This window comes from Pseudophryne corroboree, chromosome 5, assembly GCF_028390025.1.
Source record: "Pseudophryne corroboree isolate aPseCor3 chromosome 5, aPseCor3.hap2, whole genome shotgun sequence".
Lineage (NCBI taxonomy): Eukaryota > Metazoa > Chordata > Amphibia > Anura > Myobatrachidae > Pseudophryne > Pseudophryne corroboree.
The window spans coordinates 392755205-392780821 of record NC_086448.1 but is presented as its reverse complement, the minus strand read 5'-3'; the positions used below and the strand labels follow the sequence as shown (position 1 = coordinate 392780821).

At 45.5% G+C, this 25617-nt stretch overlaps 1 protein-coding gene across 3 annotated transcripts in view; it reads right to left on the bottom strand.

The window, feature by feature from the left end:
- Positions 1-3631: 3631 nt before the first annotated feature.
- GALNT1 (polypeptide N-acetylgalactosaminyltransferase 1) overlaps positions 3632-25617 on the bottom strand; it is a 673496-nt gene continuing 651510 nt past the window's right edge. For all 3 annotated transcript variants that reach the window (XM_063922716.1, XM_063922715.1, XM_063922717.1), the window contains 2 exons: positions 23271-23405; positions 3632-5334 (listed from right to left, as the gene is read on the bottom strand). In XM_063922716.1, the coding sequence (XP_063778786.1) occupies positions 5188-5334; positions 23271-23405 (282 nt within the window). In that variant the 3' untranslated portion in view covers positions 3632-5187. The remainder of the gene's footprint in view (positions 5335-23270; positions 23406-25617) is intronic.

Here is a 25617-nt window from a genome sequence, read left to right as displayed (position 1 = left end):
CTCTGCTGGCAGACAGCACTGTCCTACAAGAGACTGTCCAAAAGTTGGTGGAGGCACAGGTCATTGTGCCAGTTCCTCCTCGTTTGCAAACCACAGTTTACTATTCGAACCTTTTCGTGGTACCGAAACTGGATGGTTCGGTCAGGCCCATTCAGAACCTAAAATCATTGAACCACTTTCTAAAGGAGTTCAAGATGGAGTCTCTCAGGGTGGTGATATCAGGTCTGGAAGAGGGGGAATTCCTGGCATCCCTGGATATCAAGGATACGTACCTCCACATTCCGATCTGGCTGCCGCATCAGGCTTATCTTCATTTCGCATTACTGGACTGTCATTTCCAGTTCCAGGCCCTGCCATTCGGCCTCTCCACAGCACCGAGGGTGTTTACCAAGGTGATGGCAGAGATGATGGTTCTCCGCAAACAAGGGGTGAACATCATTCCATATCTGGACGATCTGCTGATAAAGGTGTCATCCAAGGAGAAGCTGCTGCAGTCCATTGTTCTCACAACCCGCCTCCTCAAGATCCACGGTTGGATTCTGAACCTTCCAAATTCACATTTGGAACCAACCCAGAGGTTGTCCTTTCTGGGAATGATCCTAGACACAGAAGTGCAGAGGTTGTTTCTTCCGCAGGAAAAGGCCTTGGTGATACAAGCTATGGTCCGGGATGTCCTGAAACCAGCTTGGGTGTCGGTTCATCAATGCATTTGCCTGTTGGGAAAGATGGTGGCCTCTTATGAGGCTCTCCAGTATGGGAGGTTCCACGCTCGGGCCTTCCAACTGGATCTCCTGGACAAGTGGTCAGGATCTCATCTCCACATGCAGCAGAGAATACGTCCGTCGCCGAAGGCCAGGATTTCACTCCTCTGGTGGCTACAATTACCTCACCTGCTGGAGGGCTGCAGTTTCGGGATTCAGGAATGGGTCCTTCTAACCACGGATGTGAGCCTTCGGGACTGGGGTGCAGTCACTTAAGGAGTAACATTCCAAGGAAGGTGGTCAAGTCTGGAAGCTGGCCTGCCCATCAACATTCTGGAACTAAGAGCCATCTACAACGGTCTTCTTCAGACGGCCCATCTCCTAAGAAATCAGGCCGTTCAAGTGCAGTCGGACAATGTAACAACAGTAGCCTACATAAACCGACAAGGCGGATCGAAGAGCAGAGCTGCAATGTCGGAGGTGACAAGAATCATCCTCTGGGCAGAAAGACACGCGTTGGCACTCTCAGCAATCTTCATGCCAACAACTGGGATGCTGACTTCCTCAGCAGACACGATCTCCATCCAGGGGAGTGGGGTCTCCATCTGGAGGTGTTCAAGGAAATAACAGACCTTTGGGGGTTACCCCAAATAGACATGATGGCCTCTCGTCTCAACAAGAAGCTCCGGCGCTATTGTTCCAGGTCGAGGGACCCACAATCAGTGGCAGTGGACACCCTGGTGTCTCCGTGGGAGTTCCAGTTGGTGTACGTGTTTCCACCACTTCCACTCATTCCAAGAGTCCTAAAGCTCATAAGGCGAACAAGAGTTCAAGCGATCCTCATTGCTCCAGACTGGCCAAGGAAGGCTTGGTATGCGGACCTTCTGAAAGGCGTCTTCGGGAGGACCTGCTGCAGCAGTGGCTGTCTGCCTATCAAGACTTACCATGGCTACGTTTGACGGCATGGAAGTTGAGTGCCTGATACTTGCTCGAAAGGGTATTCCGAAGAAGGTCATTCCTACCCTGATACAGGCTAGGAAAAGGGTAACGTCTAAGCATTACCATCAGTATTTGGAAGAAATATGTCACTTGGTGTGAATCCAAGTAGTTTCCTACGGTGGAGTTTCAACTCGGACGTTTTCTCCTCTTCCTGCAAGCAGGTGTGGATATGGGCCTGAGGTTGGGATCTGTGAAGGTCCAGATTTCGGCCCTATCTATTTTCTTCCAGAAACAATTGGCTGCCCTCCCTGAGGTTCAGACTTTTTTGAAGGGAGTTCTGCACATCCAACCTCCCTTTGTGCCGCTTACGGCGCCTTGGGACCTTCCGCCAGTCGGATTGCTTTGAGCCTCTACAGGAGGTTGAGGTCAAATTTCTTACATGGAAGGCTGTTACGTTGTTGGTCTTAGCTTCTGCTAGACGTGTGTCAGAATCGGGGGCTTTATCCTGTGAAAGCCCTTACTTTATCTTACACGAAGATAGAGCTGAGCTCAGGACACGTCAGCAGTTCCTTCCGAAGGTTGTGTCGGCATTTCATATCAACCAACCTATTGTGGTACCAGTGGCTACTGACTCCTCAATAACATCAAAGTCCTTGGATGTTTCGAGGGCTCTGAAGATATATGTGAAGAGAACTTCTCGTCACAGAAAGTTGGACTCTCTGTTTGTTCTGTATGATCCCAAGAAAATTGGGTATCCTGCTTCTAAGCAGACAATCTCTCACTGGATTAGGTTCACTAGCCAGTATGCTTATTCTATGGCAGGATTGCCATGTCCAAAATCTGTTAAGGTCCACTCTACTTGTAAGGTGGGGTCTTCATGGGCGGCTGCCCAGGGTGTCTCGGCATTGCAACTTTGCTGAGCAGCTACTTGGTCTGGGTCGAACACGTTTGCAAAGTTTTACAAGTTTGATACTTTGGCCTCTGATGATCTGAAGTTTGGTCAATCAGTTCTGCAGGAGCCTCCGCGCTCTCCCTCCCATTCTGGGAGCTGTGGTACTTCCCCATGGTACTAATGTGGACCCCAGCATCCTCTAGGACGCAAGAGAAAATAGGATTTTGGTTACCTACTGGTAAATCCTTTTCTCATAGTCCGTAGAGGATGCTGGGAGCCCGCCCAGTGCTTCGTTATCCTGCAACCGTTATCTGGTTCAGTGCAACTCTGTTTAGTTATGTACAGCATTGTTACTTGGTAAGTAATGTTTCAGCAGTTGCTGAGTAGTTCAAGCTAGTTAGCTTGATGTGCCTTGTATGTGTAAGCTGGTGTGAATCTTGCAATTATCTGTGTTAAATCCTTCTCTCGAAAATGTCTGTCTCCTCGGGCAGTTTCTAGACTGAGTCTGGTAGGAGGGGCATAGAGGGGGGAGCCAGCCCACACTCTCAAACTCTTAAAGTGCCAATGGCTCCTGGTGGACGTGTCTATACCCTGTGGTACTAATGTGGACCCCAGAATCCTCTACGGACTATGAGAAAAGGATTTACCGGTAGGTAACCAAAATCCTATTTTAAAAAGGTTTTTGAATTTCTCAATAAAGAAAATTTTGGCCTAGGGGTGCAGTGAAAAACATGCTCATACTCTAGGATTTCAAGAAATTTTGAAACCCACTGCACACTTTTTTTTGTTAACGTTACAGGTGGATTTAGAAAGAATAAAAATACAAAGTAACGCTATCATGTGTTCTCCCTTACTGGAGTGGTGCTCTCTTGCAACTGGGGCATCCATTCTCTGCTGCATGGGTCCCTCATGAAACTGGTCCATAATAAACCTGCATAACAAACAAACTGACCATTATGTAAATCTATTTTCACATGAAACTGAAGCATACCATAATAAAACAAGATTTTCTCCACAAACCATTAGTTCTGCTGAGAGCAAAGGTGAATGTGTGTGTTACATTATTGTTAGGTATTATTTTGATTTTATAGACACAACGTTTTGTCTAGAACAAACAGAATTTATTGCTGTGTTAAAAAAATGTGTACAGTAGTATGAATCTTGGGCACTACAAATAAACAGTTATATTTAACTGCATTTCTTGTTTGTTTGTTTTTTTGGACTAGGTTTTCTTTTTCTAGAATCCGCAAACAAAAACAGAGACTGAATGCATCAGATAACACAACACTAATGTTGCATGATAATACAGGTTGAGTATCTCTTATCCAAAATGCTTGGGACCAGAAGTATTTTGGATATCGGATTTTTCCGTATTTTGGAATAATTGCATACCATAATGGGATATCATGGAGATGGGAAACAATTCTAAGCACAGAATGCATTTATGATTCATATACACCTTATACACACAGCCTGAAGGTCATTTTAGCCAATATTTTTTAATATCTTTGTGCATTAAACAAAGTGTGTGTACAATCACAAAATTAATTTATGTTTTATATACAGCTTATACACACAGCCTGAAGGTCATTTAATACAATATTTTTTAATAACTTTGTGTATTAAACAAAGTTTGTTTACATTGAGCCATCAGAAAACAAAGGTTTCACTATCTCAGTCTCACTCAAAAAATTCCGTATTTCGGAATATTTGGATATGGGATACTCAACCTGTATTATTAATCCTGCATTTTGGAAGGCAAGGTGAAGAATAGACATCAACAAGAACCTTGGTCAGTACCCCAACAACAAAAATCAAGATTTAAAAAGAAAAACAAATGCTTAAAAGACTTTCTCCACCCCCCAGTTTAGTTTGAGCATCTTTCTTTTACAAATAAATGCCCATCATGCAAAATATACTCTGTTACTATCACACAACAGAAAGGAGGTGATTTTTTTTTTATTGTTTTTTGTCCCAGCATAGATTAGAAAAAAAAAAGTCAAAACAAATATCTACATATAAATCTGATTTTGCTACAACAAATCGTACTTTTGATATATAGAATTTCAACTCTTTTTAAACCCTGTTTTCTTTGCACGTAGAAATGACGGGTGTGATTCTGCAATGGTATTTGGGATTCTGCAGTTGTCTGTCCTGTACATTCTTGTCTCAGAATATGGGGTGTCTTGGCGTTGATAAATCTGTCAGCAGAGCATCACAGCTGCTTGGCTTCTACCTTCTGTAGAGTGACACTATGCAGAGGCTAGAGATGTGAAAGCTGACTGTATTGATATGCAATTCTTGTGGGGAACCACACATTAATTTGTATTGTCTTTAGGTCTCATGAATAATTCCTTGATGAGGGAGACTTTGTTCCTTCTTGTAAACTTCAATGTGCACAGTTCTGATACAAAGTATGCTATTTCATATCCTCATAGAGGTGGGCTATTTCACAGCTACTGGAAAACCCACAAGTTGGTCTGAGCTGATATGAGCGCCCTACCGTCCCCTTATTTTACAAGTGCACGAAATAGTTTCCTTCTTTGAATAATGTGCAAGTCACATGTGCAGAGGTAGTGCAGTCTATTCTTTTACTTTATTTTTATTAACATTTTTTATTCCTTTTCTCAATTTGTTTGCCAATTATGTTATATTTTAAAAGTTTTCTGGAAGTGTAACATTACGCAGCAGCCACTGTTGAGAGTGGCTGCCATTGCAGTCTCTGATGCTGGGTACTTGACTGTCTTCTTCTGCAGCTTTGTCCAGGCACTGGTTGCTATTCACATGAACCAGGGTTAATTTCTAGAAGAAATGAAAATAGGATAAGGAACTGTGTAATAAAGTTCAATAGGTGATACTTAAAATATATTAATAACATTTTTTGTACAATTTCTAATCTCCAGTTTTACAGTTAATCCCTAATAAAGAACAACATTTACAGTATATGTTTTCTTTAAAGGTAAAACTATCATGTATCTATGACAAAAGAAAGTTTGAGCAATCACATACAAATTCTGCTGCAAACTGGTGCTTTTTCCTTCTTTTTTAAATCAGCAAGATTTCAATATAATTATGTTCTTTGTTACCTATCCTCTGATCATTGTAGGTTGTCTCATATTGACTCCTGCCGCAGTACACAAAACATTTGGCCTGATTCAGAGTTGTACGCTAACCCTGTGATTAGCGTACACGTCTGATGATGGGGACACTGAGCATGTGCAGAACAAGACCTGGATTCTGGCATGCAGTGCCCCTAAACCCCATCTTGATTGACAGGCTGGGGGGCAGTGAAGGGGTAGCGATCAGGTATGTTCCTCAAAACGGAGGGGGAAATCATCTCAGTTTTGTAGGAGTGCCGAAGTCAGTGTATTTAGTTGACCTCGGATCCAGTAAACTGAAAGTTACTCAGATAACCAATGGTCACGCAGTGTGATCCGATGGTGCACCTACAGACTCAACAGCAGATCATGAAAGCAGGCAGGATGTACAGTATCTATTTACACCAGTCGCCTCCTGCTGCATTAGCATATTAGCTGTACAGTATTGCACAGTCACTTCCTTGCTGCTGTGCAATAACATACTGTGCAAGTCTGAATATATAGTCTGCGGACCCTGTAAACTCTAATAAGAGACAGCATAGCATTGCTTACAGCAAATTTTAATTAAACATTTATGATTATTTCCCTTTTACACTGTAACAAAGAGGCAAGTAAGGGCCATGCTAATAGCTTTCAAACAATTTCAGTATATGATATAAAAGATGGGATGAATTTGGTCAATGGCTAATAAGGAATTTTCAGAATCCAGACACCATGTGAGGCTGACACAGTGAGCAGCACACCTGTTTGCATAGACTATTGGTCATGAATATACCTTGTGCATGCTCAGAATGCAAATGCACTCATATGTGGCTACTCAGACCTGCACACACTTGACACATATCAAACTTTATAAACAGAATGCAGAACAGGGTTGGGAAGTGTGTACCCACATAATGTAGTATAATGAAGTGTTCATGCAAACAGCAGGTATAGCACATACACGTGAATTAGATAATGATTTGTAGTAATATAGGCTCAATATGTTTAGTGCTCTCCCAGAGTGCAACTAAACTTATCATCCACTCACTGGTCATCTCACAACTTGACTACTGCAATGTGCTCCTCACTGGCCTCACTTGCTCCCACATCGCTCCCCTCCAATCTGTCCTCAACTCTGCAGCTAGGCTCATCTTCCTCTCCCGCCGCTCCACTTCTGCCACTCCCCTTCAACAAAATCTACACTGGCTCCCATTCCCCTATAGAATCCTCTTCAAACTCCTCACCCTCACGTACAAGGCCATCTCTAATTCCACTGCTACCTACATCTCCAACCTCCTCTCCCTTCATACTCCCTCCCGCCCACTACGGTCGGCTGACGACCGTTGCCTCTCCTCTGCCTTGGTCACTGCTTCCCATGCACGAGTTCAGGATTTTACCCGTGCTGCACCCCTTCAGTGGAATGCGCTCCCCCGCTCCATTAGACTCTCCCCGACCTTGCAAAGCTTCAAACGGGCATTGAAAACCCACCTATTTATCAAAGCGTACCCCTCCAATGCATAACCTAGTCCTTGGGCTGCTCCTCCATCCCCCTGCCCCATGCCTTGGACATCTCTGCTTTGCTCGCATACCACCATCAGGCTTCTACCTGCTTGCTTGTACCTCATGTCATCTGTCTGTTGCCCCTCCCCACTAGATTGTTAGCTCTTCAGAGCAGGGCCCTCTTTCCTCTTGTCTAAACCCTCTTCTTGACACATTTCACTCAGCGACCATCTTTACCTGCTTTCTCTCCTGCTGGTAAAGGCTCATCTCTATCTATGGCCGCCAGCCCCAAGTAGTACAATGATTACTCCTTCGCTACTTACATCTAAGCTGTATTATGTTTTGAGAACTGTGTTGCTCTTTGTTACCTGCACTCCATTTTTGTTATTTATTTACTGTTATGCTAAGTTTTGTCTCCCTGTACTGTCCTTTGTACGGCGCTGCGAAACACTTATGGCGCCCTATAAATAAAATGTAATAATCATAATAATAATCATAATAATAATAATAATATGGCCAACGCAGAGGTGTTGAAGTGTGCGGACTCTGCATGTGTCATCCTATTGTATTGTTCTGTGCACTTGTCTTGCTAACAGCTGTGCCCCAGCCATGTGTGTAGAATGTAACACTGTAAACCATATTTATTCTAGTAGCTGGGCAGAACTGTGGTCTGAAATTGTTGTGTAGAGATTGGAGGTGAAAAATATCAGCAGCATAATTAGGACATTTCCTATAAAGCAAATATAGTATATGATGCCTTATGTTACTCTGGCTGTACATTAAGAGCTAGTTTAGCTTTGCTGAGAGATTCTATTGATCTCCTTTATAATAATAATGTCATCCAATATTACCCTTTACCAAATATGGAGTAATAGGATGGCTTAAAGGGCAGCACCTTAAAACTGTTTATCCAAGTGACAAGTGCCATGTCAGTCGTGGAGGATTTAGATAGTTAATGGGAACCATGCATAAAGTCAATGGATATACAGTTCTCCCAAATAAAATAGAGATTATATATAGTATTGTGCGGCTCTACAATATTGAACATAAATGATCCTGTAATTACAAAGCCACAGAGGGAGGCAGTCAGCAGATTCATGAATGGAGTACACTGGACCAAAAATGGAACTAAAGACACCCAAATAGCTCTGGTCTTTATTTCCCTTTTTGCCTAGTACCTCCAGTCAAGAGTCTACATACAGTATTAAAACAAACAAAGCATCTCTGATCCAATGAGAAGCTGTCAATTACTAGATGACAGGTTAAGAAATAAAATACATAGAACGTGAATGAATGGAAAAAAATTAATTCTGGAGGTGGCTGTGCCAATTAAAAGGAAAAGAGGTTGTGATAAGTGATAAACCATCTTTTTTTCCACAACATATATATATTGGATGCAACAACAACAATCACAAAATGATAAGTCGTTCTGTAAACAGTCTAGCTTACTTTCAGGATCAAAAATTGCACTTTTTCCCCCCTATAAGATAGAACATTAGCTAGGTGTCAAACAATATTTTTTATCACTGAAAATTAATCTTGGATCAAAACCAGTAAATCATTAAGTAGCATCTAATGATTTTTTTTTTTTCTAGAAAGCGTTGACTGACTAATCTATTTTAGGTTTGTAAAAATCAGATAAAACTACACTGCTCAAAAAAATAAAGGGAACACTTAAACAACACAATGTAACTCAAAGTCAATCACACTTCTGTGAAATCAAACTGTCCACTTAGGAAGCAACACTGATTGACAATCAATTTCACATGCTGTTGTGCAAATGGAATAGACAACAGGTGGAAATTATAGGCAATTAGCTAGACACCCCCAATAAAGGAGTTGTTATGCAGGTGGTGACCACAGACCACCTCTCAGCTCCTATGCTTTCTGGCTGATGTTTTGGTCACTTTTGAAAGCTGGCGGTGCTTTCACTCTAGTGGTAGCATGAGACAGAGTCTACAACCAACACAAGTGGCTCAGGTAGTGCAGCTCATCCAGGATGGCACATCAATGTGAGCTGTGGCAAGAAGGTTTGCTGTGTCTGTCAGCGTAGTGTCTAGAGCATGGAGGCGCTACCAGGAGACAGGCCAGTACATCAGGAGACGTGGGGGAGGCCGTAGAAGGGCAACAACCCAGCAGCAGGACCGCTACCTCCACCTTTGTGCAAGGAGGAACAGGAGGAGCACTGCCAGAGCCCTGCAAAATGACCTCCAGCAAGCCACAAATGTGCATGTGTCTACTCAAATGATCAGAAACAGACTCCATGAGGGTGGTATGAGGGCCCGACATCAACAGGTGGGGGTTGTGCTTACAGCCCAACACCGTGCAGGACGTTTGGCAATTGCCAGAGAACACCAAGATTGGCAAATTCGCAACTGGCGCCCTGTGCTCTTCACAGATGAAAGCAGGTTCTCACTGAGCACATGTGACAGACGTGACAGAGTCTGGAGACGCCAAGGAGAACGTTCTGCTGCCTGCAACATCCTCCAGCATGACCGGTTTGGCAGTGGGTCAGTAATGGTGTGGGGTGGCATTTCTTTGGGGGGCCGCACAGCCCTCCATGTGCTCGCCAGAGGTAGCCTGACTGCCATTAGGTACCGAGATGAGATCCTCAGACCCATTGTGAGACCATATGCTGGTGCGGTTGGCCCTGGGTTCCTCCTAATGCAAGACAATGCTAGACCTCATGTGGCTGGAGTGTGTCAGCAGTTCCTGCAAGATGAAGGCATTGATGCTATGGACTGGCCCGCCCGTTCCCCAGACCTGAATCCAATTGAGCACATCTGGGACATCATGTCTCGTTCCATTCACCAACGCCACATTGCACCACATACTGTCCAGGAGTTTGCGGATGCGTTAGTCCAGGTCTGCGAGGAGATCCCTTAGGAGACCATCCGCCACCTCATCAGGAGCATGCCCAGGAATTGTAGGGAGGTCATACAGGCACGTTAAGGCCACACACACACTACTGAGCCTCATTTTGACTTGTTTTAAGGACATTACATCAAAGTTGGATCAGCCTGTATTGTGTTTTTCCACTTTAATTTTGAGTGTGACTCCAAATCCAGACCTCCATGGGTTAATAAATTTGATTTCCATTGATAATTTTTGTGTGATTTTGTTGTCAACACATTCAACTCTGTAAAGAACAAAGTATTTAATAAGAATATTTCATTCTTTCAGATCTAGGATGTTTTATTTTAGTGTTCCCTTTATTTTTTTGAGCAGTGTATATAAGGAGGAAATCTGAAATAATCAATTGCTAAAAGGTCTATGTATTGCCAATCTGATTTAACCATGTTCAGTGACGACATAACCGCTCACATCATATACCTTTCACACCGCACAAATAACCTGGTATATTGTCGGGTCGATGTGCGGTGTGGAAGGGGTAAGTCCTGAATTCCCGGGTCACCTGACCCTGTATTTTAACCCAGGAATAAAGCAGGGCTACTCCCGGGTCAGGTGCGGTGAGAACGGGTTACCCGGGTCGATGCAATCTGGAAACCATTCACACTATGGAGAAGGCGGCAGCGTGGAGATGTCATCTCCAAGCGCCAGCACTGCCTCCAGCCCCGCCCTCGAATATTGTGGGTCACATTACCAGTCTGAAAGCGGTCCCATGGCAGGTCACACCTGGGAATGGCCCGTGTACAATTCCCGCATGCGACCTGCGCTAGCGGTGTGAAAGCGGTAATAGCCAGGTTTTACCCAAGCACTGGAAACATGATTAATAAGGCACCCCCTTATCTCAAAGAAAAAAGAAAAGATGTGTTTGCAATGGCAATCCGCATAGTAGCATTAGTACTGTACATAAAAGTATGCTGTATGTGAGCTCCTAATGGCCTTTACCTTCATACTCCTTAGTCACCAGGACTACTACTGGCCAGTAAAATTATCCCCACACCTCCTCATGGAAATAATGAGTGGCATTAATCCGGGAATTGTGTTCTAAAGTGCAGTTTATGATTGAAGAGCAATTACTATATGACTGACAATGGTGAAGTTATTGCCAGATGAAGATTCAGTGTAAAACATGAGCACCACTGACCAGATTTCCACTTTCTATAGTGGCAAGTAACAATATAATAATTATACACATTTATTTAGAAATGTTACTTAAAAAGTAGGCTGGTTCAGATGCTTAATTTGCTGTGTCCACCTTTCATATTCTACAGTTGTAACAACAAAAAATAACAATTAAATTAAACAAAAAATAGGATTTTGGTTACCTACCGGTAAATCCTTTTCTCGTAGTCCGTAGAGGATGCTGGGGTCCACATTAGTACCATGAAGTATAGACGGGTCTACTTTAGAGCCATTGGCACTTTAAGAGTTTAACAGTGTGGGCTGGCTCCTCCCTATATGCCCCTCCTACCAGACTCAGTCTAGAAACTGTGCCCGAGGAGACGACATACTTCGAGAGAAGGCATTACACAGATAGTGGCGAGATTCATACCAGCTCACACAACAGGCAAATCCGGCTAACATGCCGGAACAACTCAGCAACAGCTGAAACAGTAAATAACGCAGAACTTACCTAGGAACTAGGCAGTACTGAACTATAAAACCAATGCAGGAAAAGGCAGCGCTGGGTGGGCGCCGAGCATCCTCTACGGACTACGAGAAAAGGATTTAACTAGTAGGTAACCTAAATCCTATTTTCTCTTACGTCCTAGACTCAGATGCTGGGGTCCATATTAGTACCACGGGGATGTACCAAAGTTCCCAGTATGGGAGGGAGAGCGCGGAGGCTCCTGAAACACTGCTTGGCCAAACTTGAGGACATCAGAGGCCAAAGTATCGAACTTGTAAAACTTGGCAAATGTGTTCGACCCAGATCAAGTAGCTGCTCGGCAGAGTTGTACAGCCGAGACACCCCGGGCAGCCCCCCAGGAAGAGCCCACTTTACAGAATTTGGACACGGCAATCCTGCCGTGGAATAAGCATGCTGGATAGTGAACCTGATCCAGCGTGAAATCTACTGCTTAGAAGCAGGACACCCAGTTTTTTTGGGATCATAGAGGACAGAGAGTCACTTTTCCTATGACGAGCCGTCCTCTTCACAAAAATCTTCAAAGTCCTTACTACATCCAAGGCCTTTGAAGCAATTGAGGAGTCAGTAGCCACTGGCACCACAATAGGTTGGTTGATATGGAAAGCCGATACAACCTTAGGCACGAACTGTGCACTAGTCCTAAGTTCCGCCCTGTCTTCATGGAAGATCAGATAGGGGCTTTTACAAGATAAAGCCCCCAATTCCGACACATGTCGTTCAGAAGCCAAGGCCAACCAAGTGACCGCCTTCCACGTGAGAAACTTGAGATCAGCCTCCTGTAGAGGCTCAAACCAAGCTGACTGCAGGAACTGCGACACCACATCAAGATCCCAAGGTGCCGCTGGCGCCACAAAGGGAGGCTGGATGTGCAGAACCCCTTTCAAAAAGGTCTGAACCTCAGGGAGGACAGCCAATTGTTTTTTGGAAGAAGATGGACAAAGCAGAGTTCTGGACCTTGATGTAGCCCAATCTCAGTCCCATATCCACCCCTGCTTGCAGGAAAAGGAGAAAACGTCCAAGTTGAAACTGCACAGCAGGAAACTTCTTTGAATCACACCAAGAAACATATTTTTACCAAATGCGATTGTAATATTTAGACATTATCGCCTTCCTAGCCTGTATCAGGGTAGGAATGACCTCACTCGTGATACCCTTCCGAGCTAAGATCTGGCGTTCAACCGCCATGCCGTCAAACGTAGCCGTGGTAAGTCTTGATAAGCGAACGGCCCCGGAAGTAGCAGATCCTTCCGAAGTGGTAACGGCCTTGGATCTTCCAGCAGAAGATCCAGTAGATCCACGTACCAAGCCCTCCTTGGCCAGTCTGGAGCAATGAGGAATGCCAGAACCTTTGCTCTTCTTACCAGTTGAAGAACTTTTGGTTTAAGAGGAAGTGGAGGGAACACATACACTGATGTCAACACCCACGGTGTTACCAGTGCGTCCGCCGCCACTGCCTGTGGGTCTCTCGACCTGTACCAGTACCTCCGCAGCTTCTTGCTGAGGCCATCATGTCTATGTGAGGAACCCCCCCACCAACCGGTTACCTCCTCGCATACCTCCGGATGGAGGCACCACTCTCCTGGATGGAGATCGTGTCTGCTGAGGAAGTTTGCTTCCAAGTTGTCGGCAATCTTCATCCCGGGTGTAGACATCGCCAACGCGTGCCTTTCTGCCCAGAGGAGGATTTTTGACACCTCTGACATGGCAGCACTGCTCTTCGTTCTGCCTTGTCGGTTTATGTAGGCCAATGTGGTCATGTTTGTCCGACTACACCTGAACAGCCCGATGATGTAGAAGGTGTGCTGTTTGCAGAAGGCCGTTGTACACGGCTCTTAGCTCCAGAATGTTTATCAGGAGAAGGAATTCTTGATCTTGGAAGGTTTCCCCCTGAGCGACTGCTCCCCAACCTCTTAGACTTGCATCCGCGGTTAGAAGGATCCAGTCCTGAACTCCAAACCTTTGGCCTTCCAAAAGGTGAGGCAGTTGTATCCACCAGAGCAGCGAAATCCTGGCTTTCGGAGACAGACGGATCATCTGGGGCATGTGTAAGTGAGATCCCGACTACTGGTCCAAGAGATCCAGCTGAAAGGTTCGAGCATGAAAACTTCCGTATTGTAGAGCCTCGTAGGAGGCAACCATCTTCCCCAGAAGGCGGATGCACTGATGAACCGAGACCCGGGTAGGCTTTAAGACATCCTGGACCATTGACTGAATCACCAATGCTTTCTCCACCGGCAGAAACACCCTCTGCACTTCCGTGTCTAGGATTATTCCCAGTAAAGACAGCCTCCTTGTCGGCTCCAGATAAGACTTCGGAAGGTTCAGGATCCAACCGTGCTCTTTGAGCAGATGTGTCGTGAGAGAAATGGATCGCAACAACTTCTCACTAGACAACGCCTTGATCAGGATATTGTCCAGATACGGAATTATGTTCACCCCTTGCTTGCGCAGGAGAACCATCATCTCCGCCATCACCTTGGTGAAGACCCTCGGTGCTGTGAAGAGGCCAAACGGCAGCGCCTGAAACTGATAGTGATAGTCCAACAGTGCAAACCGGAAATGAGCCTGATGCGGAAATCAGATGGAAATATGGAGGTTCGAATAGTAACCTTTGTTCCACTGATGAGGCGGAACTGGAACAATAACCCTGGAAACCACCAATTTTTGGATAGCTTCCAGAAGAATTGTTCTGTCTTCCAGCTGAGCTGGCAAGCCTGACTTGAAGAAACGGTGAGGTGGGAGATCCTGAAACTCCAGCCTGTACCCTCTGGACACTATATCCAGTACCCAGGGGTCCAGGCCCGACGACACCCAGACGTGGCTGATATGCCGGAGTCTTGCCCCTGCCTGACCTTCCTCCAGGCCTAGCTGTCCACCGTCAAGCAGAGGACTTTGGGGGCTTCTGGTTCTGGGAGCCAGCGGGAACAGGCTTCTTTCCTTTAGCACAACCTCCTCTGAAGAAGGAGTTTGAAGACTTGTTCTTTTCTAGGCCTCGCGTGCCGAAAGGACTGTGACGTGCTGGTGTAAAAGGCTTTTTCGTAGCCGGTGCAGCTGAGGGGAGAAAAGGAGACTTACCCGCGGTAGCCGTGGCAATCCACGCATCCAGTGCCTCCCCAAAGAGAGCCTGACCTGTATAGGGTAGGCCCTCCACACTTTTCCTGGATTCCGCGTCCGAAGACCTTTGGCGTAGCCAGAGAACCCTGCGAGCCAAGACAGACATGGAGGAGATCCCCGCAGCCATGGAACCCAGGTCCTTCATGGAATCTACCAGGAACCCTGCAGAATCCTGAATATTATGTAAAAATAAATCAACGTCACCTCTATCCATCGTAGTCGATTCCTCCTGCAGAGTGATTGACCACCTGGCAATAGCTTTTGCAATCCAAGCACAGGCTATAGTAGGCCGTTATATAGCCTCTGAAGCCGTGTAAATGGATTTTAGGGCAGCATCTTCCTTGCGATCCGCCGGGTCCTTCAACGCGGCAGATCCTGAGTCTGGCAACACCACCTGTTTGGACAGCCTAGAGACATCGACTATAGGCTGAAACTCACATTTTTTTCTATCTTCCTCTGGGAAGGGAAAAGCAACCAAGACCCTCTTAGGGATCCGGAGTTTCCCAGGCTTTTTCAAAGACCACATTTAATTATTTGGATGCTGGGAAGGCGAGGGGGGACTTCTTACTGTCTGTGAAAAAGGCCTCCTCCACCTGCTCAGGAGCTGTGTCAGAAATGTGCAACACATCTATTACAGCTTCAATCATCAACGGCACCCCCTTAGCAAGTGAAGCTGTCCCCCTCGACACATCACCGTCACCATCTGCAGTGTCAGAATCGGTGTCCGTGTCATCCTGCATAAGTTTGGCAAGTGCACGTTTGTGAGAATGTACCGCAGGGGACCCCGAGGAAGCAGTATCAGTCCATACAACCATAGAGGATTGCAGGACCTGAGTGCCATGCTCAGTCCTAGCAATCCTATCAGAAATCTGAGAAATAGTCCCCCTCATAGAGACTAACCATTCTGGCTCTCTAGCTAGGATCTGCGCTACAACAGTGCAATCCTGATTACATGGTATGTAGTCTTCCTGGGAAGATAAATTCTCTGCAGCATATGAAACAGTGTCCCTAGACGTGTTTGCACATACACACCAATCACCCACAAACACACAGGGTACTGGGCAAACAGAGTTTCCCCCCAAAAAATGGCAGAGACACAGAGATTAGAGCCAACCCACACACAGCGCTATTAGAGGTATTGTGAGCCCCTAAACTAGCGCTGACTGTATCCCTTAATAGGTGACAGAGTCTTTACACAGCCTCCCCTTCCTTCTACACCCCCCTGGTACCATACAGATATCTGGAGTTGCTCTGGAGGGACCTGTGCATCCACTGGCAGTGAGCTGCAGGCAGGAAAACGGCGCTGAACGCTGCTGGGTCCGCTCTGAGGAGAAGCGCCGCCCATTTAATGGCGCTGTCTTCCCGCTCTTAGAAGATTATACTGGCCTGAGGATTTTGTGCTGGCTTGCATCCGCAGACTCCGACAGGTTTATTTTGGTCAGTGTAGGGTCACGTGCTGGCTCAGGGCACCCCTCACAGCGCCGCACCGCAGTACCGCTGAGCCGTCCAGGAGCGCAGTTAATACCGCGCTCCTGCCCTTAAGCCGCTCTCTTCACACTGACCCCCCCCCGCTTGTAATGGGGGACAGTGACTCAATCGCCACACTTCAGCTCTGCAAGGGGGTGGCGGCATGCTGCCGGGGTCAGTGTTCCGCTGTGGCGGGGCACGATCTGTCCCCTCTGGAGCTCAATGTCCAGTCAGCGGCTCAGACCCCGCAGGGCGGACACTGCTCGCCCCCCCTCAGTCCCTCGATACAGGCAGACTGTTGCCAGCAGCCTCCCGTAAAAAAACAAACTAAATAAAACTTTTCCAGGAAAGCTCTGTAGAGATCCCCTAGCAGTGACCGGCTCCTCTGGGCACATTTTCTAAACTGTCTGGTAGGAGGGGCATAGAGGGAGGAGCCAGCTCACACTATTAAACTCTTAAAGTGCCAACGGCTATTAAAGTGCCAATGGTACTAATATGGACCCCAGCATCCTCTAGGACGTAAGAGAAAATACAGCAGATCGTTAAAAAAATGCTAGTATGTAAAGAAAAGCACAGTGTATACAGTAAATGTAAGTAACAAAAGCAACATGGAGGGAAAGGACAGGTTTAAATGTAGCTTGAATAAAATTGAAGAAATTGGAATCTGTTCACATTTGTATAAAAAGGTGCTGCAGGCACTCTAATGCATCAGATATTTGGGTCATATGCCATGGTAGCACTCAGCCTGACAATACTTGGCAGGGACTCACACCATCACAATTAATGAGGACATATTAAGTTGTGCTCAGTCTCACGTTGTGGATGCTGAATATAAAAATTCCCATAACAACTTTTTGCCTACTACATACTGTTCTTCCAAGAGAGAGTTTTTCATATAAAATGACTGCTCTATCACCAGGCATCTCTGTGAATATCAAGTGACAAAATTCATCAGAGTCGAGAATGGTCTGCATGCGCTATTAAGCAACATATGAAACGGACACTTAATTGCAAGGAAATTGTCAGGAATCGGCATTCAGTGGCAACTCACTTACCGGCGAGCTGGTGTGCAGGCCTCCGGAGGTCACGGCCTCAGTCTACGGCTGCATGAATGCTGTCCACGGGCGCGGTGCCCATTGTCATTGTGTACCCCTGAAGTCCATCTAGTGTGTAACCACCATCTGTGCAGCATGGGCGCCGCCATGACAATTGCGGTCAGCTGACCTGCAAACATCCAATCCTGCACTGTGTCTGCACACATGATTCAAGCATCCCACGCCTGCTGAACAGGGAGTATAAATCCAGAACATCGGCCCAGTCTCATCGCGTTGAACAACGCGTCACATCCAGTGTACAGCGTCTCCTGGCTCCAGTCTTCTGTCTCCAGTGATTTCCTTGCTTCAGTGTTTCCGTGGAACTACAGGCTCCAGCCATCCAGCTCTGCTACAACTCCTTCCACAGTCAGCTTCCACCTCTGCATGCAGTAATGGGCGCTACACATTGAGCGATCGGCCGCCAAGCTGCCAGACGGCGGATACGGCCGACTTGCAACACGCCAGCGCGGGGGGGGGGGGGGGGGGGGGGCATTGGCGGGGGGAATGAAGTTTCTTCACTCCCCCCGTCACCCGGCTCCATAGAAGTGCAGGCAAATATGGACGGGGCCACGCATCGTTCATCGCTGGTGCCTCCACACTCAAAGATGTGAACGGTATCTCGTTCATTAATGAACGAGATCGTTCATATCTTTGAGTATTATCGCCCAGCGTGTAGGGCCTATAAGAGACTCTCTCCAGGTGCTACTTACATTCTCACCTGTGTGTTGTTTATCTGCGTTCAGCACTGTGCTATGCCATCTGGCACTTAAAACAACCAGCTTGCAATTTACAAACGGTCTCCTGCTTTGGCCTTGCTTGGCTTTGTGGTCTTGTGCTTTTATATATATATATATATATATATATATATATATATATATACATACATACACACACACACATATATATATATATATATATACACAGACTGTGTGAATTCATTGCTGTTGGTTTCCAGACCAACCACCACAGTTACTATTGCCTGTGTTCACTGTCATCAGTTGCATTACCATCATCTGCATATTTGATCCAGTTACCATCGACTTCCAAGTCAACCATCGATGTTTGCCATCGGCATCCAGGCCGGTCATCACTGTTGTTTCTCTCACTGGTTTACAGATCATCACCTGTGACTGTTGTTATACCTCTGTCAGCTTCCTTGCTTGAACCATCAGTATTGTTATTGTGCTTCAGTGACTGTCATACATCTATGTGCTAAATAAATATAATTGCGCACACGTGCAGGAATTTTATACTGCTTCTTCGTTTCCTCCACTGCACCACCACTGACCCACTAGTGCCCCCTCCGGGAACAGACACAGTTACAGACCTAAAAACACTTAACAGCGCCTATGTGGAAGTTAATAATAATAATGAAAATTAAGAATTACCCTGATATGATGCGCTGTCGTAAACACTGTGTGGGTGTTTAAATGGAATAGGAAGGAGAACAAGAAAGCAGGCTGCGCAAAATAGCAGGGAAAAGTAATGACTGAGAGCTAACGTATGACTGAAAAATGTATTATACAATTGTCACTAAAAACATATATATAATGCAAATGCATAAAACAATAGCTAAAATGTAATTAATACCATGGATTAATATGCTGGAAGAACAAATATTATGTTCAAGACTGATGTGAATTAATGGTATCACTCTATCAGCAGCAATAGAATAAAGTATCCAGTGCGTGTATAAAAGTAGCAGTCGCTTATTATAGAAGTATCCACATGAATATAGGCAAACACCATTCAGTTAACCACTGTTTGTATGGGTGCAGTTGTAACAGTCTCATATATCAGCGGCTTCACCGTTTGTTGTGGAAAGTTCAATCACACAAGTGTATGGGAAATACCTCTCAAAGGGAAGGAGGGGGGCTGGTCCGACCGAGCGTCCTCGGTTTAGGAGTCCTGCATTGCCCACAGTTGTGCTGTCCAGAGAGAGGGTATTATAGGGATGCCCAATGGGTGATGGAGATGAGATAGCGATGAGATAGCCGCGTGTTGGAAAGTGACCGCCCGCAGAATAATGAAGCCGATGTGTAACACGCTGGTAAGATGCTGCTGGCTGTAGAGATGGATACCTGTCACAAGGTGAAGGTATGTGCGAGATTCTAACGCGTTTCGTCACGCTCCACGTGACTTATTCAAAGGTGTGTTCCCACATCACTGGGTATCGGTATTTAAAGCTAAAATAGCAGGTCCAGCAGGTGTAAGAAATAAGTGATTAATTGAATAACTAGGAAGCACTCATACGTCAGCTCTCATTTAAAAACATAGAAAGAATTCCACAATAAAAGTAACCAGTAAAGTATATAGAATGTGCGGATGTATATATATATATATATATATATATATATATATAAGATGTGCACCGGACATTTTTCGGGTCTTGTGTTTTGGTTTTTGATTCGGCTCCGCGCTGTGTTTTGGATTCAGAGGTGTTTTGGCAAAACCTCCCTTAAAATTTTTTGTCGGATTCGGGTGTGTTTTGGATTCGGTTTTTTTTTTCAAAACCCCCTTCAAAAACAGCTTAAATCATAGAATTTGGCGGTAATTTTGATCCCATAGTATTAACCTCAATAACCATAATTTCCACTCATTTTCAGTCTATTCTGAACACTTTACACCTCACAATATTATTTTTAGTGCTAAAATTTGGACCGAGGTCGCTGAATGACTAAGCTAAGCGACCCAGGTGGCCTGCACAAACACCTGGCCCATCTAGGAGTGGCACTGCAGTGTCAGACAGGATGGCACTTAAAAAAAATTGGCCCCAAACAGCACATGATGCAAAGAAAAGAGAAAAAGAGGAGCACTGTGGTTGCTGGATGGCTAAGCTAAGCGACACAAACATCTGAATATCACAGGAATTATTCGTTTTAATCAGTGGTATTATTTTTCCAAATCACTGAAGAAAATGACAATTACTGGAATTATTTGGCAAGATCACTGTAATTAATAATTATAAATCACTGATATTAATTGGTAAAATCTCGCTATCGCCTGTCTAGTGAAGTGGAATCTAGATGGGATTTTGTACCGGGGACACAATAACTTCATCAATTGTCTAAATTCCAATGCACTAAAGGCGGAAAAAACGGCGCACGTCTAACAGCGCACTGACTATACTGATCACTGATGATACTACGGAGAACTGACAATGAGCAGCGAGAACAGCACTAGATTATTGTACTGTAGTATACTGGTCCCCACAATGCAGCAAAGATATTGAGCACTGATTCGGAGAATAGAAATGAGTCTGACACGGAGCTGCAGGATACAGCAATGGACAACTCTACTGGACTATATACTGGTGGTCACCACAATGCAGCACTGTACTACTATATACTGGTCCCCACAATGCAGCACAGATATTGAGCACTGATCCGGAGAATAGAACTGAGTCTGACACGGAGCTAGACAGAGGACGATCGGGCACCAGTCAAATTGATACAGTATTGATACGAGAGAACCAAAATCGGACAAAATAGACACTCCAAAAATTGGAAAAAAGAAAAAACTACATTTATTTTCTTAAATAAATGGCGTCGCTGGCTGCTGAAGGAGGCAGCAGTGTCCTGCAAGAGCTCCTGTGACCCGGGGCTTTTTTATTCTTGTAAATCCCCTCTCCGGGCTCCCTAAATTCTCTCAGCATCCCCCGCTGTCCCTCCTGATCCCCCCTGCTGTGCCCCCGTTAGTTCCGCGGAATCGGGGAGTAGTTTTTACTGCTCCTGCGGGTTGCGGCATACGGGGCTCACACAAGCCGGGGCCTCAATTTTCTCCTGATACCGACGGTGGCTCCAGGGCTCTCCGGATCGGACCGCGGACCTCTTCCGGAGTTCCGTCCTACGCACCGCAGCGGCTAAGATACGCTCCCTGCTGCCCGGAGATCCTGAGACCCGCCGCACGAAACGGGGCCGACGTGCGCCCGGCGGCCATCTTTGCTGTGAGTCTGCATTGGCTGTCTCTCTCCTGCTGAGCCCCGGACGTTAGTGCGATCCCCGGGCTCGTAGTCTGTGGTGCTCCGGCGGGGGGAGAGGGGGGGTGACCACAGGGCTGGTGGTCTCACTGACGCCCGCAAACTGGTGTGCTCCACATTTATTTAATCTGGCTCCTTGCTCCTATTGGGACTAGCACACATTGTCATCCGCTGCTGCCACTCATATATAATATAGCCCTTCTGACCGGAAATGACCAGGGTACCTGGGGGGGGGGGGGTCACGGCCGCATGTTTCCTGGCGCATGGTGTCTCGCATTCACACCTACACTAGACCGGTTGAGATGTCCTGTCGCTAGAAGTAGCGGTACAGCTCCCTAGCTATGTCTCTGCCTGCCTGATGTTGCCCTAAGGCCGCGTGGGGGCTTTTGCACGACGACGGTCCACATGCATTTCTATTGCCGAGGATATGTGAAAGTGTAATACTGCATTGCTTTATTTGAAGACCGATCTCATGGTGAGGGGGATAAAGAAAAGAAAGGCCAAGACCAAGCCGGACGCGATCCCAGCCCCTGCGACCTGACACTCGTCGGATTTACGTCAGTTCTTAACTACTCCGACCTCAAACCCCACTGCTTCCTCTACTGTCCCGGCCTCCCCGACTCTGCACGGTCTGGTAGACGACATGTCGTCCCCTGGGAATCCACAGCCGCCGCAGGCCGCCTCTTTGTCTGCAGAGATTAGCGAGATCCTGTCTCATGTTAAATCACTTCTCACGAAGAAAGATTTTTCGGCCTTGGAGACTCGGTTGCTTTCCACTATCACTCGGGAAGTGACAGCGCTTCAACAAGACATGTCTCAAATTGCGGCCCGTGTAGATGTTCTGGAACGCCATGAGTCGTCTAGCTTGGATTCTCTGACTAAATTTAGGGAGGTGCTTTCTCATCAGAGGAGCGATATCTCTTTTCTCAAATCACGTATTGAGAAATATATATCCGACACAGACGCCCGTCGAAACAGCACTGTACTCGTGGGAAAGCGTTGTTGCGACCCGGCGGAGATTTGTTGGAGCGACTATTTTCAATATGCGTATAAGACACTGTTTGGAAAGATCACTCAAAAAACCGTAAGACTATAAAAATAAAATAAGAAAGCTTGGGCTGCTAAGGAAACGGCAGCCCTCTGACCATGGTCCGGCTCCTGCCGCACCAAACAAAAAAACTGATTTGCCTGAGCCAGGGGGCAGGATATATGGACGGGCACATTGCATCCTGGGAGGCCGGAAAGCTTTGATCGTTTGGTGCCAATCCTCTGTCGCTCCATCATATCCCATTGTTATCTTGTGGATAACCTGTGGACCCTGCCGGAGAAACACACCCTCTTTTTATTATAAACAGAAGTTTATGGACTGCTGTATGGTTTGCAGCAGACAAATTAGACTCTAATAACCATTAATTATTTAACAGTGGAGCTTATAATCTATATTCCATATTGCATGTACACACACATACACTAGGGATATATATATATATATATATATATATATATATATATATATATATATAAATATAATTTATTTTTTTTTTTCGCCAGAATCTAATTAAACTGCCAGTATGTTTTTGGATTGTGGGGGGAAAAATGGAAGAAAATGGAGTAAACCAAACACAAAACACAAGGAGAACATACAAACCCTACACGGTTAGGGTCTTGGTGGGAATCGTACCCAGGACCTCAGTTCTGTGAGGTAGTGATACTAACCACTATGTCAACTGTACTGCCACTAAAATCATATTTATATAAAAAAAGTACAACATGGTTGTCTGGATTCTACTCTATTGCACTTAAAAATTGAGAACATGGCTTCCTAGTGTAATATTTCTCTTGGAAAATATCTTCTGTAAAACTAGAAGTTTAATACGTTACTGTTGGGAAAAGAATAAACAAAAGTTCAGAGCACAAGACGTTTGAAAGATATCAATAATACCTACCATTGGATCATACTCCCATAGCTGATTGCCTCTTAAATGGTGGCACTTAAGCATTGTGACTGGGCCATTAAGCTTGGAGACATCTAAACATAAATCATCCGTTCTAATTTCTTTGCTAGCTGTGTAGGAGAAAACCTTAAAAGAGAGAAAAACAAAAAAAAATAAAAACAATATAATGTACTTTTGTTTATTAAGAAACCTTAAAACAAAATATTTAAAAACACATTTATTGTAAATTATTTCATACAGAACTATAGCATTACATTACCAGACTAAGAGGTCTAGATACTAAGCCTTGGAGAGAGACAAAATATATGTTATGGTAAGAACTTGATAACGGTATTTCTCCTATGTCCACGGGATCCACAGGATAACAATGAGATATGATGAAGTGACAGTGGATTTGCACCAATTGGTCAAAGCTTTCCGGCCTCCCAGCATGCAACAGGCCCATCTATATATCCCCGCCTCCTGGCTCAGGCAAATCCGTTGTATTCCAAAGCTCAAGGCAGGAGCATCATATATCGCCCTAATCAGGCGATATGAAAACACATGCACACTCTTCCGTACAAGAAGGAAGAGGTTAGTGAGTAAAATGATCCTCAAATCAGGTGCGTCAGGGTGGGATCACTGTGGATCCTGTGGACTTAGGAGAAATACCGTTATTAATGGTAAGTTCTTACCATAACATATATTTCTCCGGTAGGGTCCACAGGTTATACATAGGATAACAATGGGATTTCCCAAAGCAATTTAGTGGTGGGAATGCTCCTGATTGGACAGGAGAATCCTTCACCCGAATTCAGTATCATGAGAGGCAAAGGTATCCAAGGCATAATGTCAAATGAATGTGTTAATGGAAGACCATGTGGCCGCCTTAAATATCTGTTCTGCTGAAGCACCACGTTGTGCTGCCCATGATGGACCTACCTTACGAGTAGAGTGAGTCGAGACATTAGCCAGAACAGGGAGATCAGCCTGAGAATATGCTTCTGAAATAGTCATTCGAAGCCATCTTGCCAGCGTCTGTTTATCAGCAGGCCATCCTCTCTTGTGAAATCCGTAGAGAATGAAGAGAGAATCTGTCTTTCAGATGGCACTGGTACGATCCACGTAGATCCTTAATGCGCGGACCACGTCCAGCGATGCATCTCCCGCAGAAAGGACTGGTACCTGGAAAGCCGGGACTACAATTTCTTCATTAAGGTGGAATTTAGACCCCACCTTCGGAAAATACCCAGATCTAGTTCTGAGAACTGCTTTATCTGGATAAAAAAATCAGAAATGGGGAATGACATGATAATGCCCCTAAATCTGATACTCTTCTAGCTGACACCATAGCCAGCAGAAAGAGAACTTTAGCCGTCAACCATTTAAGATCCACTTTATTAAGTGGTTCAAACGGGGTAACTTGAAGGACTTTCAGGACTAGACTTAAGTCCCAAGGCTCTGTAGGAGGAACAAAAGGAGGTTGAATGTGCAGCATTCCCTGAAAAAAAATACGCACATCATGTAAAATAGGATTTTAATACCTACCAGTAAATCCTTTTCTCCTAGTCCGTAGAGGATGCTGGGGACTCCAAAAGGACCATGAGTTATAGACGGGATCCGCAGGAGACATGGGCACACTAAAAAGACTTTGACTGGGTGTGAACTGGCTCCTCCCTCTATGCCCCTACTCCAGACCTCAGTTATAGGAACTGTGCCCAGGGGAGACGGACATTTCGAGGAAAGGATTTTTGTTAAACTAAGGGCGAGAGACATACCAGCTCACACCACAAACACACCGTACAACTGGATCAGCAGGAAAACCAGTTACCAGTATGAACTAACAACAGCAACAAGCTGAAAATAACCGATACACAAAACTTGTGTAACCGAAAATAACCAGTATCAATACAACTGAAAGGAACAGTCCACACTGGGATGGGCGCCCAGCATCCTCTACGGACTAGGAGAAAATGATTTACCAATAGGTATTAAAATCCTATTTTCTCTTAAGTCCTAGAGGATGCTGGGGACTCCAAAAGGACCATGGGGTCTATACCAAAGCTCCAGACCGGGCGGGAGAGTGCGGACAACTCTGCAGCACCGATTGAGAAACATGAGGTCCTCCTCAGCCAGGGTATCAAACTTATAGAACTTAGCAAAAGTGTTTGTACCCGACCACGTAGCTGTTCGACACAGTTGAAGTGCCGAGACCCCTCGGGCAGCTGCCCAAGAAAAGCCCACCTTCTGGTAGAATGGGCCTTTACGAACTTCGGCAACGGCAGCCCAGCTGAAGAATGAGCGTGCTGAATCGTATTACAAATCTAGCGTGCAATAGTCTGCTTGGAAGCAGGATTTG